The sequence below is a fragment of the Cavia porcellus genome, unplaced genomic scaffold (assembly GCF_034190915.1).
Source record: "Cavia porcellus strain 051 isolate PalLab524CR breed Dunkin Hartley unplaced genomic scaffold, mCavPor4.1 scaffold_8, whole genome shotgun sequence".
NCBI classification, from domain to species: domain Eukaryota; kingdom Metazoa; phylum Chordata; class Mammalia; order Rodentia; family Caviidae; genus Cavia; species Cavia porcellus.
In genome coordinates, this window is record NW_026947491.1 from 92,488,681 (window position 1) to 92,508,790 (window position 20,110).

Consider the following 20,110-nt stretch of genomic DNA (forward strand, 5'->3'; position numbering starts at 1 on the left):
CAACACCACGTGGTCCCGGACCACAGTCCAACACTGTACGAAGTGTGGAAACGGCAGTGATGCCCAGAGTTTCGAGACTTTATCACAGAGACAGAGCCCTCGTCTCCCTCAAGGCTCCCTGCCGCTTCGGTCCCTCAGCCCGTCCTCTGCCCTCTCTGCGGCAGCTCTGGGGTCCCTGTACTGAACCTGTTCACTTGCACTGCCGTGGCTGCCTCGGGACCTGATTTTTCCGGAACACTGGTCCTTCCTGGTCATTTTGGCTTTGGGAAGAACCAGAAGTCACACGGTGTCAGTGAATAAGCTGAATGAGGCCGACCATGGCTTCCATCTAGACGTCCCCCAGAGCCTCACGCAGGGGCTTGGGGAGGTGACCGGATCACGGGAGTGTGACACTGGTTCATGGCTGGGTGTGGAGCTGGGAGGTGATGCCTGGTGGGAGAGGTGGTCAGTGTGGGCCTGGCTGGAAGGGTCTGCCTCCCCGTCCTCCCTTGACGGCTTGCTCCTCCTGCTGCCCTGCCTCCCGCCTTGGAGTCCACTGACCATGGACTGAAACCTCTGCAGACCTCGAGGCAAAATAAACCTTTCCTCTCTGAACTTGTGGGCGTTGGGTATTTTGTCACAGCAATGAGAAAGACAGACGAGGCCATGCCACGACGTCCTCAGCAGCCTGCTCTCTGCTGGGTGACATGTGACAGCAGAATCACGACATCTGGATCACACCTCATAGAGACACTCCCAAGGGAGGATTTCTAGAGCGGCTTCGAGTGGTGAGGGGGAGGGGAGGAGCCTCCTGGGTGAGGGTGAGTGGGGTGCGCAGCTCAGATGAGGGGCGTCTCTGGCAAGTCTGTCTTTTGCTGCAGTTAAGTTTTATTTAAGCATTAACGTGCATTCTGATCAGCCCTCGATCTGGCTAATATTCAGGAGCAGGAGCCTCGGTCTATGGACACGAGCATCACACTTTGCCAGCCATAGCCAAGCAAGAGACATGGCCTAACCCTCTCCACACAGAGTCTGAGGGTGACACCCTCTCCACAGTGCTGGGGACAGGACCCAGGGCCTCGTACCCCCAGCGGCCCTGCTGCTGAGGTACAGCCTGACCTGCAGCACCTCCTCAAGGCCCTGGGACAGCTCCCGGCTCCATCTACTCCCTGCCCAGCTCAGCACTGCAAAAAACAAAGCTAGGCGACCCAACAAGGCAGGAGGCAGAGGAGCGCCTCAGAGCCGGCAGCTCCTGGGCTAGCAGGAACTCCCGGGGCTGCCACCAAGGCAGAAGGGCAAGCGGCCAGCAAGCCCGGGGGAGCGGGGCTCCCAGCAGCGGGTGTTGCTCTCCCAGGGTACAGAGAGCCTCTTAACTGCGGCGGTCACCTGAGACCGCCCCCGGGCTCGTGGGCAGCAGCCTGGAGGGAAGGCCAGGGTGGGGGAGGAGGTGGCCCCACGGTCAGCAAGGGCCCAGGCTTCCACATGGGGCCTGCAGTACTGTGCCGACGGTCACGCTCATGGTGCTGCTGCCACCAAGCCCGGCTCATGGGCCGCACGGGCTGGGGTGTCTGCAGGAGCAGAGCGCGTGTGGCTGGGACAGTGCCCGCAGGACAGGCAGTCGGGACGTGGAGAGGCTTGGGCAGCCATGGAGCTGTCCCAGGGCCTTGTGGATGTGCTAAGGGCAGGAAAGAGGTGGGGATGCAGGTGACAGGGACAGGTGGGGAGACTGTCACACGCCAGCGGGGCCACAGCAGTGTCCTAGCCAGACAGCAGTGAGGGAGGAGGAGGAGGAGTCCAAGAAACAGGGCTTCCAGTGTGGGTGGCCGCATGGGCCCAGGGGGACCCAGACTTAGGTGCCAGCAGCATGCAGTGTCCGGGCGGAGGGTCCCACATTCACCGCCGCCTGCCCATCCACCCTAAACGTGCCTCTCTCGGGGACACAGGCGCCCCTGGGGCCAGAGAGCACGAGCTAGGGAGAGAACAAGCCTGGAACAGTGACTCGGGAATCTCAGAGGTGATCGCCCGGACCCGAGGGAGAGGCCAGAGAGTGAGGTAGGATCCTGGACACCAAGACCAGCGCCGGGCAGCACAGGGCTTCACGGATCTGTGGGAACAGCGCTCCCAGAGGCCGCTGTGAGTGCACGAAGAAGCACACGCCTATAATCTCAGCACTCTGGGAGGCTGAGGCAGAAGGATCACAAGTTCCAGCCCAGTCTGGGGCAACTTAGCAGTTTAGTAAGACTCTGTCTCAAAATAAAAAAAAAAAAAAAAACCAAAAAACAAAACTAAAGAGCTGGTGTTGTAGTGAAGGCCCTGGATTCAATCCCAGGTTGGAAAAGGAAAGTGGGGGTAGGACAGGGAGGGCTCATTGTGAGGATGGGGCCTGGGAGCCCAGGAGGCGGAGCCGGACAGAGTTTGGCAGCCTACAGCCAGCAGGCTCCCAGCGAGCAGCATCTTGGCTCTGACGACCGGACGAGGAGCCCGGGACTGCCCTTCTCAAGTCCCACGGCAGGGCCGCTTCCAGACTGGAACTCAGGGCTGGGGGCTCAGGGTCGAGGACCACTCGCAGCAGGAGTGACCCTCCCGCCACTGTCCCGGCGCCCGCCCCACTGCTGGGAGGGCCGGAAAAGGGCCGAGGTGCCATGAGCTGCACAACTCCACGAGGGACCAGGATGAACCAGAGAAGGGTGGAAAACAGGGACGCGTAAAACGGGACGCGGCAGGTCTCGTGGTGGAGACCAGGGGCTCTCGGCAGGCACTGACCTCAGAGGCTGGGTTTGGGCTCTGGGTCTTCCATTCAGCTGTGTGGCCGCACACCACGGTGCAGCTTCTCCGGACCTTTGTTTCTCCACCCGGGGAGCAAACACCTGTGTTCACCGCACTCCTGTCGGGACGGCTGAATGTGACCATGCCAAGGGGCCGCCTGGCCCAGCGCAGGGCTCTCTGTGCACTAACATACATGCAAAGTGGGGTGCGGTGGTGCACACTCCCAATCTTACCACTGGGGAGGTCGAGGCAGGAGGATCATTTCGAATTCCAGGCCAGACTGAAGAGTGAGATTCCCGTCTCAAAAACCAACCAAACAAACGAACAAAAAGTGCTGAAAGCCATCAACAGCCTACGGCTTCCCTCCAGAGCGCTGGCCAGGTAAAACTTAAAACTTCCTCAAACCAGCCACAGTAAGGGAAACTTTCTCTATTTTTCTTTTCTTCCTCCTTCTCCAACTAAGAAAGAGCCAACAAACATTCTGTGTATCACGATCCAGAAATTTACCACATAATCTGTTTAAAATCTCTCATGAATGTTTATCATTTATCAGCTGCATAAAGCTAGCTGCAATGTAAACCCTGTCTTGCTAAGTGCCTGTTCTTAAAAATGAAATTACAAAACTCTAACTCGACATGGCTAAGTATAAAGTGCCCAAGAAACAAACCAAGAGAACACAACTCAGAAAGAAACTGAACGCAAATGCCAGAAAGCACTGCTATCCCAAAACACATGCGCACCAAAGCAACTGGCCAGAGAGATCCGGAAGAGTTTTCTTTTTTAAATGAAGAAGGAACAAAACACGACCTCTGCATTTTCAAATAAGTCTGACAAACCAATGAGCCGGCCCAGCGGTGTGGACCGGGGTCTACACAGCAGGCATCCTGGGAAGCCAGGCAGCCAGACGCCTCCAGCCCCGGGAAGCCACGTGACAGTCACGCGCTGCAGGGTCAAAGCTGGCTCCCTGCCTCTCGGAATGCAAGACCTACTTAATTTTGGCAAAACCTAGTATTTTGGCTCACAGGGGAAAAACGCATGAGAGAATGCTTGGGCTCTCCAAATATAGGATTCAGCGGACAGAAAAAGGCAGGGCCCAGCTGGCGGCGGGGCAGCCCCGAGCACAGCCCCTAGGTCTTGGGGCCTCCACGCCTGAAACAGGAGAAATTCAGTGCCAGCACTCCGCAGACAGAAGCCCAAGTAAGCTCGGAGGTGAGTGGGCGAGGGGTTCTTTGTGTTAAATCTGGAATATCCAGGGAAATACAAAAACAGACGACACACAGAATCCAGGCTTCAGAATAAGAACTGGCTCACACCCCCCCAGGTCTTGCCCAGACAGACAGACAAGCAGGCAGGACTGCAGCGGAGTCCTCGGGCATCAGCACTGACTCCGGTCGGGAGGGACTCTGCTTGGTGGGGAACATCCATCACCAAGTCCGCAGGCCTAGAACTCCAGCCCTGAGTCCTGGATCCCAGCTTTAACAGGGACCCCTCAGGCTGATGTCCCCAGACACCTCCAGACCAGTCTCTCCCTGACACCAACACACAGCCACAGGCTCCTGTGTGCACACACGCGTGTGCCCTCCTCTCTCCACGCTCTCCCAACTGACCGCCATATGTCCCAGGCTAAGGCCCGGGCATCTCTCTCTTTTGGCATCTGTTTCTGTTTTCAGTTGACACACAGTGACACACAGGACCAGAGCGAGCTGCTCATCACCAGAGCCGGCAGCCTCCTGCCCAACCAAGGGCATAGCGTTGATGACAGCTGCCGCAGGCTGGCTGTGGGATTCCACGCCAGAGCCCCAAGACTGCCTTCCACAGGAGACAACTCAGCCTTTCACATCTCGGCTCTGACCATCGCCCTCCTGGGGGCGCCTGGTGGTGATGGCCTGGACCTTGACTGTCCCCAAGGTCCACGTGCAGCAGGCTTAGTCTCCACCTGAGGCCACCGAGAGGTGGTGGAACCTTAGGGAGTAGGGGCTTTGCTGTAGGAAGCAATCACTGGGGTGCCCCAGGTCCTGTCTGCCCTGCCCCCGCTTCTGGGTTTCAGGGTTTCCTGTCCCTATGAGGTGCTCAATCTCACAGGGAGGGGAAACCCCCGAGACTAGGAGCCGAAAGGAACCTCTCCTGCTTCTCCGCCCGGAAAGCTGACCACAGCACTCTCCAGCGGGGCTGGTGACCATGCCCGTGTTCCTGCCCAGCAGGAAGCTCCCTGTGACCAGGACAGACACTAAGACAGGGAGTGGTGATTATGGCGCTGTAACAGTGACCAGACGGGAGGACCGAGCGCCATGCACAGAGGCAGGGTGAGGAGAGCCACGCCGGGCAGGCACAGATCCGGCCGGCACGGAGCCACATGGAAAACCTGCCATCACAGGACTGCGACTGCAGCTTGGCCCCTGGCCTGAATGACTCACAAGTCTCCCCTAAGAAAGTGACGTGCACAGCATGCAGTGTTTTCACCCCAAAAAACTTCCTTTGAGCCACTCAGCAATTTATTTTCCATGGGTCTGCAAGCCTGAGGCATTTGTTCCTCAAAATAAAACCTCCGCCCTGTGGCTCCGCTAGAGCTGTGGCTCAGCCTTTGAGGGGAACCCCTGAGGGCCACCCCACCCTGCCCTGCCACACCCCAGAATGCCCACGAGGGAGACAGAGCCAGGGCCCCACAGACTGAACCACATGCACTCGTGGGAAGTGGAGGGCTCAATGCACCCCTTTTATAAGAAGTTCAAAGCAGTTAAATGTCCCCCTCGACTGATTCTTGCTACAAGAAAATGACTCTCAAGGAAACAGGCTGTCTTTGGCTTTGTTTTGTCCTAGTTTTTTTTCTTTTTCGGTACTGGGGTCAAACTCACAACCTCAAGCTTGTCAGGCTGCTGAGCTAACTCCCCAGCCCCTAAATTACAATCTTTTGAGACAGACTTTGGGCTAGGCTTGCACTCACTGTGGAACTCATGGAGATCCTCCTGCCTCAGCCTCCCAAATGCTGGGATTACAGGTATGCGCATCACCTGTTGTTTCACCTATTGTTCTGGCTGGGATTTCTCGACCCTGGGGAAGGGCAGGCTTACCTGGGCCCCATAGACGCGCTGCATGGCCTGCAGCAGCTGGTTGGTGTAGACAGTGAGCGTGCCGGCATCCTCCTCAAAGACACTCAGCAAAGAGCGGGTCTGCAGGGAGAGTGGGGGGTCAGTCTGTCTTCTACGGTTGTAATTACACACATGCACACATGCATGCACATGCACACATGTGTGTACAAAAGAAACGGAGGGATGGAGGTGGGGGGGTCTCCGGTTTTCCTCTTGTGGGGGAAGGGAGCTATAAGAGGGCTCCTTTTCTTTGTCTTTTTTGTTGTTGTTGTTTTTTGAGAGAGGGACTCGCTATGTAGCCCAGGCTGGCCTCGACCTCTTGAGCATCCTCCTGCCTCAGCCTCCCAAGGGCTGGGATGACAGGCATGCTCCACCTCACCCACTGAGAGCTCCCTGTCTAAACCCTGCAATGCAGCCAAGGCAGGGCCAGGCCCAGTGCAATGTGCACCTGGCCCCAGAGTTTGGGGCGGGGCTCAGGTGGAGCTTCGTCAGGCCATAAAGAGACCCAAGATGGTAGGGCCAAGCCTGCCTGTCCTCGCCCCACCTCTGCATCCACCACAGGGACGGGAGGCCCTCTGCGCCGGGTGTGGGAAGCATCACCGTGCAGCCTGGGCTGCTGGATTCTGCCCTCGTCCTGGGGTGTCTGCATCTCCTTTTCAGATGCCTCTATGCTTCTCTGTGTCTTTTGTCTTATTTGATTCAATCCACTCTCAGACCCGGGCCAGGAATTTCACAGTCAGGGCCCACGGTGGGTGCCAGGCAGGGCGATCCAAGGGGCAGCTCCAGGGCAGGGAGGGACCTCGGTCAGGCAGGCTCATGAGGGCACCCAGCTCATACCAGGCACTGGGACCTGCCGTGCGGGATGACAGGCGGTGCAGTCACACATGCCAGGCTGTCACCAAAGAGCATCAGGAGGGACGTGGTGGGGACCTCAAAGGTGACATCGGTGCCGTGGGCACCGGGCTCTGAGCCGGCCCTGCGAGCAGGCAAGGGCCAAGGACGGACAGCGGATCACAGAAAGGACCTGCACCAGGCAGCACTGAAGTCCATGGAGAACAGCCTGTGGGCCCTGCTTTCCTGCAGGTGAATGCCCAGTCTTCTTCCTTCTTCTGGGCCCTCAGCAAAGGACAGCAAGGGGCCTGTGTTGCCGTGGCCCCAAGAGTGCCACTCTGGGGTGCACAGAATGTCAACTCCTCCAAGCACTGGGCCCTTGACTTTGCCCACAAGCCTGGGCCCCTCACAGCAATGTGCTGGTCTTGCCTTGCAGGTGCTGGGTCCAGCTAAGGTGTCCTGTGAGGTACTGCCCACACCAGGCGGCGGAAGCAGTTTCCAGCAGCTCTGGGTGACAGCGAATCAACAGCCTGGTGCTGGGACAGCGTGCCACTCCTGATAGATGGGGCCTCTGAAGTTCCTAAAATTAAAACCCAGAGTTGGGCACAGAGGTGCATGCCTGTAATCCCAGTGCTGGGAGGCTGTGGCAGGAGGATCCCTACACGTTTGGGGCCAGCCTGGGCTACACAGTGAGTTCGAGGCCAGGCTGCACTACACAGTGAGACCCCATCTCAAACAAAAAAAGCCAAAATTAAAGTAAAAAAGAAACTCCATAGTTCAAAATACAGCTTATACCAGAGCTGAACAGAGGCTTCACCAGACACTATCAACAGAATGGGTGTATATTCTGGTTTCTCGCCCTTCCCTTTATTCCATTTATTAACAAGAATTGTGGTTGGGACCGTCTGGATTTCACAGTCCGGTAATGGATGACGACCCGCACACGAGTAACGCCCTGAGTGAGAATTCTTCATTACATCTCTTTCAAGTATACTTTTTCCTTGAAAAACACATTACTGCAAAGAGATGTTCACATGCCCTGGGTGGTCTGTCCCCCAGCGCGGGCCACCATGCCTGTGTCCCCAACTTCAGCTGTGCTGGGAATATATGTCACTTATTCTTCAAAACAACTCGGGTCGCTCTGTTTTAAAATTTGTTTTTGAGACAAGGTCTTGCTATGTAGCCAGGCTGGTCTGGGAGTCACAGAATGCCTCCTGCCTCAGCCTCCTGAAGACTAGGATTACAGGTGTGGTCTAGCACACCTGACTTCAAGGGGCTCTTTTTATTCTCAGTCCAAACCCAAGCTCAGACAGGGTGAACCTCTTTGCAAAGGCCACATTCGCGGTGGGAATTCCAGCCTTTCTCTGTCATCCCACGCTCCCCACAGTGTCTGAGGCAGGACCCGTGGCAGGGTATTCCTTTACCTTGGAGTAAAAGCAAACCGGGTGGACCCCATCACACAGCCCCGGACATTCTCAACAGTGTGAGGCCATGAGGCGTTCTGAGTTTAACAAAGTGTGAGGTCAGAAACGAAGTTCTCACAGGCATGCACAGAGTGAAACGCTAACAGCAGCCAGCCTGGGCTCCGGCCCTAGCGTGTCCCTGCGGCTCAAAGCCAAGGGCCAGCTGTCCCGAGTCCCGGCTGACCCTGGCTGCGCGCACTGGCTGTGCTGGAATGGAGGCCTCCTTATCTGCCCCCCGCGGGGACCCAGCCAGCTGTGGGGAGGTGCCCTGCGGGTGGGGCTGGGACACACCGCTGACCTAAAACCACCGCTGGCCCTTGGGGGTAGGTGGAGTCACCCCCATGCACACGCAGACGGCTCTCCACACTGCTGCCGAGGAGGAGCAGGTGAACCTCCTGGCAGAGGTCGTGCTTCCATTCAGCTCGTCCTGGGTCACCTGGTTCAGATACAAAAGCTTTTGTGCTCTTGTCGTTTGTCCTGTGCAGCCTGGTTACTGGAGCAACCCTCCCTCCCACGCTCGCACCTGACACCAGAGGACGCACGCGGTGGACAGTTTCCTAGGATTCTTCCTCCTCATGAAACCGCATTTTAGGTCACACGGACAGAGAAGGAGGGGGCGAGGCAGCTGGGAACGTAAGCGCTTTCCACCTCCACGCATGTGAGTCCAGCTCTGGGCAAGTTATTTAGTTCTCTGCTCCTTGGTCACCTAACAAAGGACCGAGGTCAAACAACCGCTGGGAGACTTTGTGAGCTCATATGATTACGCTCTGGGAACAGTGGCTGGCACACAACGGTAGGGGCCAGGCACTTGCTGTCACCTTTATTCTTTCCTGATAAAATCAAGGAAAGGGACAGACTGATTCCAGCTTGAACCTTGTGACTCTCTGACTGGGGCACTTATCTGGCACATGACATGCACCGGGAGGGCCATGCGAGCACTGTGACATTAGAGACCATCAGCCTCTCCTCTGCAGCAACCCCATCAAAACCCCAGAGGGTGACAATCAAGTCTCAACACGACTCACTCCCTACATTAAAAGGAACAGTAAGCCTGGGTGGTGGCACACGCCTGCAATCCCAGGGTTAGGACGGCTGAGGCACGAGGCGTTCCAGGGCAGCCTGGCTCACTAGTGACTTCAAGGCCATCCTGAACTGCATCGTGAGGCCCAGTCTCAAAGCCAACGATGAGACACAAAGTCTAAAAGGGAGCATCCAGCAGGAACGGCAAGGCCTCCAAACTTCCGTTCCCACTGATAGGTGCACGACTATAAACCTGAAGATACGACAGGACTTTAAGCTTCTGGGGCTCCTTGCAGGCCACCTGCTCCGTATCACGTCCTAAAGAGGGTCTGCGGAGGGGGAACTCGAGCCAGTGCAGGACGGGGACTAGCTCACTTGCCATAAGCAAGAGACCAGGTAGAGTGAAAGCCAGCACCGCAGCCCAGCTGTCTGACTCCTCTCCCGGCTTTGCAGTCCCTTGCAGCCCAGCAAACCCATCAGGCCACTCAGAAGCAGTCTCTGCTCACTTCCGTGACAGCCAAGGTTTCGGGATGCCACCTGTCCTCGAGGACTCAGCTGACACCAAGTCTGGCCAGGAAAGTGACGTTCTGTGTGCAGGACCCCAGACAAAGGCTCGCAATGTTGGGTAGAAACGTCCCCCTCTTATACTCAGACCCTTGAATGGGGTGATGGGTGAAATGCCCCCTAACCCGGGTGTGGGTCTGGCTCAGAGCTGCATACAAGCAGCCTTTGAGAAGCTGGTCAGCCCACAGGGTCTCAATGAGTACCAGGAGAAACCACAGCCTGCTCGGTTTCCTGCTTGTCCATGGTGGGGGAGGGGACACAGGTGTGCCCACCCTTGTGGCCCATCCTGTAGTGGAGAGAAGGAGACCTGACAGAGTTAAGGATCAAAGGCTTACAGGGCAGGGCTGGGTGGGGCCAGGTCATCCCACCAGAGGGCCAGGGAGGGAACCCAAAGAAGGGACTGTGGGGCTTCGTCCCACTGAGTCTGCAGGGGTTGAGACTCTGGGGACAAGGATGCTTGTTGACCACACAGGGACAGATTCCCCGTGCTGAATGTGATCACTGTGCATATCTCAACCATATCGATAAACTTCATTTAAAAAAATGAAGATGTTTATTTAACGCCCCAGGCAGGAGTGGAGACAGGACACTCCTGGGACAGGAGTCTTTCTCCTGGGAGTAGGACGCAGGGGACCTGCAAAAGGAGCGCAGAGCCTAAGAGGGCTGCTCAGGTCACCACACTCATTGCGTCTGCACCCGGTTTCCAGCCCCACCTCTCAGGACTCTCACCCCGGGCAGAGTGGCAGGCGCTGTGATCTAAACAGTGCCAAGGCGTGGCCTGGGACGCCTGGGTAGCCTGGGAAAAGGATCCAGCTTTCTGCTTCCTGTTCTGGACCTTAAATCCACCAGATCTCAGCACAGCAGCAGCAGTGAGCTCAGTGCCCATGGTAGTCAAACTGACCTTCTACTCTGACCCGAACTCCACAGAGACTTTCTCATCTAATTCTAACCCAGTCCGATGTCATTCCTGTTTTACAGAGACAAAGCCAAAGCACAACCGGTCTGGATGGTACACGACTGGAATCCCAACACTCCAGGAAGCTGAGGCAGGAGGATCACAAATTCCAGCCCAGTCTGGGCAACTTAGGGAGACTTGGGGGGGTGAAGCTCAGAGTGAAGGGTTCCCTGGGTTCAAACCCCAGTGTTGGAGAAAAAAAAAGAAAAGGTGACGTTGCCTGCCCGGTGAGGTGCACCCCTTTCTAACCAGCCAGAGAGGCGGGGCGGAGACAGCGGGCTGGGCCGCGGGGGGCCTTTGGTCCCCAGCCCTGACCCCAGCTGACCGAGGACGCGGCAGCGCCGGTACCTGGGGGCTGTCCTGCAAGGCCTCCTCCAGCAGGAGCTTGTCCACGGCGGGCATGGCGCGGCGGGCGAGCGAGGACCGAGGACGCTAACGAGGACGAGGACCGAACGCGGCGGGGACAGCCGAGCTCTGGAGCTCCGAGGACTGCTACAGCTCTGGCTGCCGCGGCCCCGCCCCTCCATTCAGGGCCCGCCCCTCACGAGCAAGCCACGCCCACCCGCCCTCCGCGCCCCTCCCCACAATGCAGATCAACAGGAAGTGTGGCGAGCGCCCGAGAGGATAGCCGGAAGTGTGGCGGCCTCGCTTCCGGCCGCCTTACCCCGCGCGGGCAGTCCGAATCCTGTTTGAGCCAGGCGGTCTTCCCTTTCCGGTCCTGGGCCACTCAATGGCTAGACAGCCTAGGAGGGGCAACTCGAGGGTGGGGAGACAGGGTTTACCTGCTTGCGGCTACTCAGCCGTCGAGTGGAAGACGGGAAAGAGAAGATTTTGCAGTCAGCTTTTTTTAGGTACTGAGGATTGAATCCAGCGAGCGTTCCTTCTTCCTCCCTCTCTCTTTTATTTGGTTTTGAGACTAGATCGCCCTGAGTTGTCTAATCAGGCCTCGAACTCGCCATCCTACTGACTTGGATCTGAGAGACAACCCTACACCGCTTCTCACAAGCCGGCTTTATCGGGTACACGCCAATTCCCACAAGCAGCTCTGAGAACAGAGAGGTCATTCGCGTTTGAAAGAAAACTGCGCAGCTCTGAGTCATCGTAACATTCAGGATGAGCCGTTTTAGAAATCCCAGCTACTTGATTTGGACCATGATAATTAGAGTCCATCCTCTTTCCACTTTGGAGAATTTTATGTTCAATATTTTAGAACTGGAATGGAGAGGGAATCTAGTTTGGTGTTGTCATTTAAAGATGAGACAGTGGACCCTCTTGAATCGAATGAGTTGATTGGGGTCAGAGAGCGGACGCTACCTACGGGAGCAGAGAGGGAAGGGAGAGGGATGCGGAGACTGCGAAGGGGAGGTGACATCCTTTTGTGTCGAAAGCAAGAGTCTCTGAGGTTCCTTCCTAGGAATCAGTAATTTTGTGCAACAGAATACATTACCAAAACCAACAGGAAGAATACGATGCTCCTCAAAGCACACATTCTTCAGAAACCACCTCCATGTCAAGAGGACCTGCCATGCAAACAGCTCCAAGTGGCAGTCTGCAGGCTGGCGTCCTGCCGTGTACAAACACCGGCGACATTCCCCCGGTTCTGGCCCGGGCTGCCTTCCCCCGGGCTACTGTCTGATCTCCGACTATCATGGTTTCTCCCAACCTAGTCCTACTACTCTCCAGGCAGAATCTTGCTGCCACCGCGTTGGTTCCTTTTCCTCTTTCTGCCAAGCCTTAATTTCTCCTGCAGTTTCCCACTATCTCCAGACCAAAGTCCTCTTCCCCAGCACCAAACTCAAGCCCTTCCTTCTGCCCTTTGTGACTGTAAGACTGATCCAAGGGTGCGATTATACCCAGGGAGAAGACAGGAACACATTTCCATTTCAAAGCAGATGTTGAGAGGCCAAATGGCATCCTGGAACCCTTGAAGAGACCCTTTATTGCCTTGAGAGTCTCTGTATTTAAGGACCGCCCTGTTTTCTAATTTAAACGAGGTTTCCTCAAGCACCAATGTTCAAAATTGTTGAATCCATGTTGTTACACTATTTTGCTTGAAACTACATTTCATTATTTTTCTGCACTTTATTACTACATGATGAGCTAAATAGCCTTCATGTAATTTCTTGGCACTGAAGTACCATTTATAACGTTTCTAGGGGAAACTAGATACCAAATACAAAACAAGTTCAAAATGAAATGCGAAGCACATCACACATAAAATAGTTTTTAAAAACACATTCCACTCACTCACTGCGCCTTCCACACTGTCTCTCCTTTATTTTGCTGTCTTTACTGGTATTATGGGCTGTGTAAGAAGAACATTGGATAAGCATAAAAAATTTTAAATGCTTCATTGAGAAAGTATCCTTTCTAGTATAGTGAGGGCGAACTTCAGCCATCCAGCGGACTGTATCTGGAATGCAAGGCCGGTGGCCGGAAGTGCACAGGCGGATGGTTGGAGGGCTGACACCTCTGTGCTCCGAGGAATTGTAACCTTCCCACTGAAATGCAGCAGGAAAGGTGGGCAGTGAGACACAAAAGTGGATGCAGGAGGGCCAGGTCGAAGAAGGCCTGGAACTTGGCAAATAAGAGAGAAAGCCAGGAAGGAGGTAGGCCCTGCCAGGGAAGGTGCTTGGGGAAAGGCGCTGGGGGTCCACGTGGTAAAGAAATGCATTGGGCTGCTTTCCCCAGTTCTCCTCCGTTGACCCCAACTGCAACCTGCAAAGCCCAGCTTAATGTGACTCTGTGTGTGTGCGTGTGTGTGTATCCCTGCAAAGCCTTTCATTGCTGGTGTCTCCTTGTTATGGTTTTAGATCAAGACTGATCCCCAAAACTCTCATGTGCTCAGAGGCAGAGCTTTTGTAAGAAGATTGGATCATGGGGCTGATTTACAGCTGACTTGCAGGGGCTACTTAAAGGTGGGTCACTGGGCTTGTGCCTGGCAGGTTAATCTCCCTTTCTGGCTCCTTTCTCTGTCTGCTTTGGGGCTCCCTGGATGTGAGCAGCTCTCCATTCAGACCTTTAACTGTGGTATTTCTGCCTTGGAGCCAGCCAGCTGGGCAAGCGGCGAGACTTTTAAAACACGAGCCAGAGAAAACCTCTTCTCCTTTAAACTGTGGGTGTCGGGTATTACACCTCAGTGATGAGGAAAGTGACAGGGACACCACACACACACACACACACACACACACACACACACACACACACACACTAAATCTTCTGGTCCTTTACTATGCTTCAGGAGCCCTTAGCTAGCTAACACTTCCCTGTGCCTGTTCTCACCCTGACTCTCCAGCTAGAGAAGGAACCTCGTCTTATTTATTTCTGTAATTGTAGCATCTCGAATGCAACCTGCCGCATTGCTCCATAAATATTTACTGGGATAGACTGCATGTTACCGTAACTCACACGTGATTAGAGCTCCAGTGTTTAAAAGGTGACAAATGTCACTTCATATCAGAGTGGCACCTGTGATCTTCACATTATTCACTTACGGTGCAGCATCTACCATTTGCTGGACTCCTCTAGACTCCGAGGATGTGACCAAAACAAATAAACGTCTTTGCTCTAATGCAGCTTATATTTGAATAGAGGAGATGACAACAAACAAATGCAAATTGGTAAGCACGTGCCAACATTTGGCAGAGGAATGTTACTAGTGTGCTAAGCTGGAAGTATTCTTCGAGGCGGCTGACACTGGTCAGAGATCTGAGGGCAGAGCCAGTGCTAAGGTCCTGAGACATCTTCAGCAGCTTGAGGGTGAGTGGAAAGGCCGGTGTGGTCGGTGAAGGGTAAGCAAGGAAGCCTGGGAGAAGAAGTTGAAGAGATTCCCACCACCAGGTAGCAGAGGGACCTGCGTCCGTGGAAGGACTTCGGGTGGTGGGCAGTGTATGGTGAGAAGCCGTTCATTCTAACCTGGTAACCAAGTGACCAGTTCCCCCGGCTTTAAAGAGAATATTGTTGGGACCATTCAAGCCTGAGACTGACAGGTGTGGATCAAGGTCTGGGGCTGGGTTAGTTAGGCACAAGATAGCTAAGCAAAGGCCAGAGAAAGAAGGGGCCGCCAGGCATTGCTGACTTCCCTGTTGTCTGGTTGTGAAGGCCTGTAACACCTTCGTCACTCTGTTCTGATCAATTTAATACTATTTTGTTGTGTATGAATTCACTGTGTGTGAAGATACGGACAACTACTTAGAAGAAAACAAGAAACAATATGATAGACAGTGAAGATCTCCTGTTGTCTTGCTTTGAAATGTGTTACATTATTTTCTTCTGACCTGCTTTGTTCTGTTTAGTTTTACTCTCTTTAAAATTAAAGAAAAAGGTCTGTCAGCTTAGAGCTGCTTTCTGGGTCAGATCCACCTTCTGAGTTAAACATTACCTCGGCACCAGGACACAAGCGGGTGGGAATAGGTAACTAGGTAACTGCGCATGCCTGGTGAGTCTCTGGTCGTGCACCAGCAGTCTGTTGCAACCGTGGGTCGCGTCCACCCTAATTACCATGTCACTGACTATTCAGATTTAGGACGGCCCCTTGCAGTGACATACTCCAGACCAGACCCTCAGTCCCACTCACCTCTGCACCAAGCCCCTCCGGGCTGGGAGCTCTTCCTGTGGGGTGACTTTTGTCTTTTCAAACAGACCACAGATCCTGCTGTGACTCCTGGGTGTCCGGTGTGTTCTTTGTTCAGAACATAGAGAACCCAGGCAAGACCTCCAACCGAGTAATAGTAGAAGCCGTGAGCAGGAAAGGAAATCTGCTCAAGGTCCCAAAGTAGACTGGACCAAAGAATAACAAAGAAAGAATAAAAGTGGACTGGTCACAGGGGGCAAGGGAAATAGAGCAGTTGGGCAGAGGCTGCGATTTTACTGAGGTGGGAAGGAGGAGCTGGTTGGGGGAACATCAGCCTGCTCACTGGGGACAGTGCATTTATGATGCCTTCCAGACCTCAGCACGGCGGCGCAGGTGAGGACTTCTGCACACCACCCTGGGTCCAGGGAAGAGACTGGGTCAGTGCTGTAAACCCGAGCACCCACTGGCAACTGGGTGGCCCTTAAACCACGAGAAGGGACGAGGTCTCTCAGGACTGAATACAGATAGAAAACTGGGGAGCTTGGAGGCCTGAGTCCCAATCGAGATTCACTAGTCCTCAAAGACACTAATGAGGGAGCTAGCAGGTCATCCTAGAGGCCCTCTAAAAGGTCAAGAGTGAGGGCGGGGACTGGCCTTTGCATGTGGCCACAGGCAGGGCACTGGCGAGCTGGGGAAGAAATGCAACAAGGAGAGCTTTATTGGAAGATGGCACGTGGGAAGACAGACGTGGATCTCCAGTGTTAGGAATTGAATACGAACCTTCACACTGCACTACATCGCTAGCCTTGTTAAGTTTTAATTTTGAGGCAGGATCGTGCTAAATCCCTAAGTTGCTCAGGACGGGCTCAAATTTGTAACCCTCCTGCTTCAGCCTCCCGGAGTATCGGGATTGTGGGTGTGCCGCAGCACACCTCTTTCACAGGTTTTCCAAAAAACAGGGCGGGGGAGCCACAGGGCAGGTAACTGCCAGCATGGTGAGCAGAGGGAGGTCTTTGGTCTATTTGCTTGTTTCAGCTGGGAGACTCTGAAGACTCGGGCAAGTTACTCAATCTTTCTGAGCCTTGGTTGACTTTGCTGTGGGAGGAGAAAGCCAACTTCCATCCCAAGCTGTCCCACAGGCCCCCAATGGTCTGTCCTGTGTTAATGAGGACTTTTCAGCTGCAGATGACAGGAACCCAACTCCCTTTATGTTTTTAAAGAGAACCAGAGAAAGGCTGGAGATAAGGAGAGGTGAGAAAACTCTGCTTCTGATTGTTGGCACACGAGTGAGAATGAGCCAGTGGAGTTGGGGACGGTGGGCGATGTGGGAGAGGGAAGTGGCCAGTGTCCTTGAGCAGACAAAGAAGAAGAAAGACCCGAATTCTGAGGGACACCTGCCACAGGGGGCTTGTAGACCAGGCCAGGGAGGGTGGCGGGGTTCTTTCTTGTTGTTGGGAAGATATGAGGTGAGACCACCAGGGACGATGGTCAGCGGTCAGGTGTGCTGGAGGCGTGAGGAGAGAGGGGTCACGAAGTCGGCCCACGGGCCCAGCTAGGAGAGGCGCAAGAATTAGCGTCCCGTTTTACAGGTGCTGTAGCTGAGACTCAAATGTGCCAGAAACAGGGGTCCAAACACCAGGAGAGGAGACGGAAGGTGCTCAGCTGAAGGCCTGAGGCCACCTGAGCCTGGGACTCTCTCCCCTCCCACTTGGTGCCTGAAGGTCTGGCCAAAGCACAGCGGCTTGGGATGGGTGTTGAGTGCATGATTGTTCCCGCCTCGTTACCTCAGACCTCTGTGAGGCGGGAGGCGTCTTCCCCAGTTGCCCCTGTCTGTGCTGCTCTGCCTCCAGTGTCTGGAAGCAGAGAGGAGAAACTGAAGGCCCCCAGGGCAGGTTTGTGTCCTTCAGGGCTGAGGCCACCCTGTGAATCATGGACAGAGGGACGTGGGAGAGACCTTGGCAGTTCTGATGATGGGCTTTCAATGCAGAGTGGCCTCTGTCACCCAGGACAAAGGTGACCAGGTTCTCCTGTTGTAACTCACCCAAAAAACAAGGCCCCGAGATGACAAACGGAGCAAGACGTCTTTTTAAAAGAAGCGCTTTTATTTTAGCTGGCCCAGCCACACAGTGCAGATGGAATTTGCAAAGCTGTGCAACTGAGTTAGAGTTTTCCCTGATTTTTATAGTTCATTTACGATTAGTTCATTGATCATTAAGTACATAGTGATGAGAATCAGAAACAAGGTGGGCCTTTGTTCCCCTTTGCTTGAGGTCAGAGGCATTTCACAGTGGGTGGTTAGCCGATTCATAGCCCTTGGTCTGCCAATTCCAGGAACATTTGTCTCTCTTATAGGGAACAAAAGTTGACACAGCATCATTTGTCTCTTACAAGGGGAACAAAAGTTGACACAGCAAACAGGTCACTAAGGTGGGGGGGATGACGCATTACAGAACAGCAGAATGATGCGGTCAGTTAATTTATAACTATGTGGTTGGTGCTTGTTTACTAGGGTAATGAGCTCAGTACAGAATGACAATATTGCTAATAACTATCTTTTTAAGTAGCTATTTTTGTTAATTATCTTTTAATCAATTATTTTAATTTTTCAGCATCTTAGTATAACACACCCCTTCTACTTACTCTTTGGTGATAACAGTAATAACGGGTACTTACAAGCTCCTGTGTGTGCCCTTATTTTACCGTGGGGACACCTGAATGGACGTGTGCCAACGAAATTCGTATGTTGAGACTTAGTTCCCGTGGGATAGCGTTAACTGGGGGGCCCTCCAAGGAGGGTGATTGGGCCAGGTCACCCCCTTAAGGCAGAGCCCACATGAGTGTGATCAGAATTTATGAAAGCGCTGAGGGGCCTGTTTGTCCTCTGTCGTGCCACATGGGGACTCAGTGAGATGATGCCGTCTAAGGAGAAGGCCCCCTGGCCTTCCCAGCGGCTAGAACTGGAGAGCAGATGCCTGCTATCTACACACTCCCCAGGTGGCCTTACTCCTCCCAGGGCTGGTGCCATCCCTGCTGCAAGCCTCTGTCCCCTGCCACGCAGATTCACTGTAGTCCTTGGGAATCTGGGTTTCCCTGTGCACACGTCTGCAGAGTTCTAATGCCAGGGCCCAGGAGCCTCTCACCAGTGCGACCCCCAAAGCTGCGTTTAAATCTCACTTCTGCAGCCAGGAAAGGTCAGTGAGCACACAGAGACTGAGCGTGCCCTCTGTTCCCACACTGGGTGGGCACTGGAGACCAGTGCTGGAAACGAGACATGGACTTCCGGCCTCCGTGGGGGCTTCTGGTCCAAGATGGAGGCTGCCAGGAGCAATGTTGGAGGTTCCCGGAGCACAGGGAAGAGGATCCCAGGCCAGGGCGTCTCCGGGGACCAGAGCAGGAGAGCACGGGAGAGAGGCAGCCACCATCTGGTCAGCTGTCAGCTTGCCTGGAGCCATGGCCGCACGCAGCTGTGATTCTGTGTGCTAATTGATGAGTCACGGTGAAAGCAAATGAAATGCACGCTGGGAAGAATTATTTATTTAGTGTACTTTCTCGAGATCATTCAAGCAATATTCCAAGAAGTAAGATATTTTCCTAGAATTGCGTGACTTTACAGGGGTAATTTAATAAGTTCAGTGTAGCCTGGGCACCTTGCCAGGAAGAGCTAAGGCTGCGTTTCCTCCAGTGCCCCTCTGCAACAATCATGGGCATTTCTCTGCGTCTGAGCGCTCACTGCAGGTGGCGGATCTGCATAAATAGGAGAGCCAGGGGAGGTGGTGTGTGCCTGTGATTCCAGCGCTCCGGTAGGCTGAGGCAAAAGGATGCAAGTTCAAGCCCAGCTTGGGCATCTCAGTAACTTAGTGAGACCGTGTCTCAAGGTAAAAAAAATAAAGACAGGCTGTAACTCAGTGTGAAGGCACTGGCTTCAATCCCCAACCCCAAAATTGTTTCTTACTAGTTTTTTATATATTCACAATAAATAAAAGTATATGATGTTGGAAGTATATTATGAATAGTTTATATTAGGAATTCCCAACACTTCTCAGAAATTCTTGTTTTTCATCATCAAGCCCTGCAGATTGTTTTGGTTGGAGTTTAGAAACACCAATGGGGAAGGCAGGGTAAATAAGACCTCCAGGTGTTGTAGGTCAGTTACTCCTGTCCTCTCTGTCCACTTGTGGGACTGATGCATGATTTGTTAGTGCTTCTCCTAGTCTTATGCTCATTTATATGACCATTTCTCTTGACTCAGCTGTGAACCCCCAAATTATAAGGTCTTTATGTGATGCATCTTTATTTATTTAGCATTGAGTCAAAAGCACCTCACTTAAATTGGCCGTCAGTAAAGATTTCCTTGGTGAGGGAAGAAATTCAGTATCTATTAGGTTTGGCTATCTAGCTATTGAGAGAGAAATAACAGTATTTAAAACATGACAGAAGCTTATTTTCTATTTCACTTTCAAGAAGCCTAGAGGTGATCAGTCCAGGGCTAGCGTGGCCTCCACTGTACAGTCACAGATCTCTCCTTCCTTCCCCAAAGTCCCTTCCTGGCCCCAAATGGCTGCTAACCTTCCAGTCACTAAGTCAACATTCCAACCAGCAGGAGTGATCCTTTGAATTCATAATAAGCAAGAGTGATCCTGTGACACACCCAGACAATGAGGTACCTTATTTCTAATAAAGAGAAACCATGTCATAAGCTTGTGTGTCTGATTTATTTCACCTAACACCATGGTCTCAAGGTACATCCAGTTGCCTACAGATGACTCAGGCTTATCCTTCTTTATGGCAGAGTAGTACTCTAGAGCATGAAAATACACCACCACATTTTCTTTATCCATTTCAGTAGATGGACATACAAGATGCTTCCTACATT

The 20,110-nt window shown here is 53.7% G+C and overlaps 1 protein-coding gene and 1 long non-coding RNA gene across 6 annotated transcripts in view; one reads left to right on the top strand and one right to left on the bottom strand.

Moving 5' to 3' along the window:
- Positions 1 to 11,179, bottom strand: part of Appl2 (adaptor protein, phosphotyrosine interacting with PH domain and leucine zipper 2) — a 35,561-nt gene extending 24,382 nt beyond the window's left edge. Inside the window, exons 1-2 of one of the 5 annotated variants that reach the window (XM_003461734.5) lie at positions 11,013 to 11,179; positions 5,814 to 5,912 (exon numbers count right to left, since the gene is read on the bottom strand). In XM_003461734.5, coding sequence (XP_003461782.1) covers positions 5,814 to 5,912; positions 11,013 to 11,066 — 153 coding nt within the window. In that variant the 5' untranslated portion in view covers positions 11,067 to 11,179. Of the gene's footprint in view, positions 1 to 2,742; positions 3,195 to 5,813; positions 5,913 to 11,012 lie in introns of those variants that run through there. The other 4 variants (XM_063255496.1, XM_063255497.1, XM_063255495.1 and 1 more) reach the window with 4 other exon arrangements.
- Positions 3,264 to 15,001, top strand: LOC106028361 (uncharacterized). Its single transcript, XR_002792012.2, has 3 exons — positions 3,264 to 3,954; positions 4,416 to 8,783; positions 9,599 to 15,001. It is a non-coding gene; the product is annotated as an uncharacterized LOC106028361 (long non-coding RNA).
- The last annotated feature ends 5,109 nt before the right edge of the window (positions 15,002 to 20,110 follow it).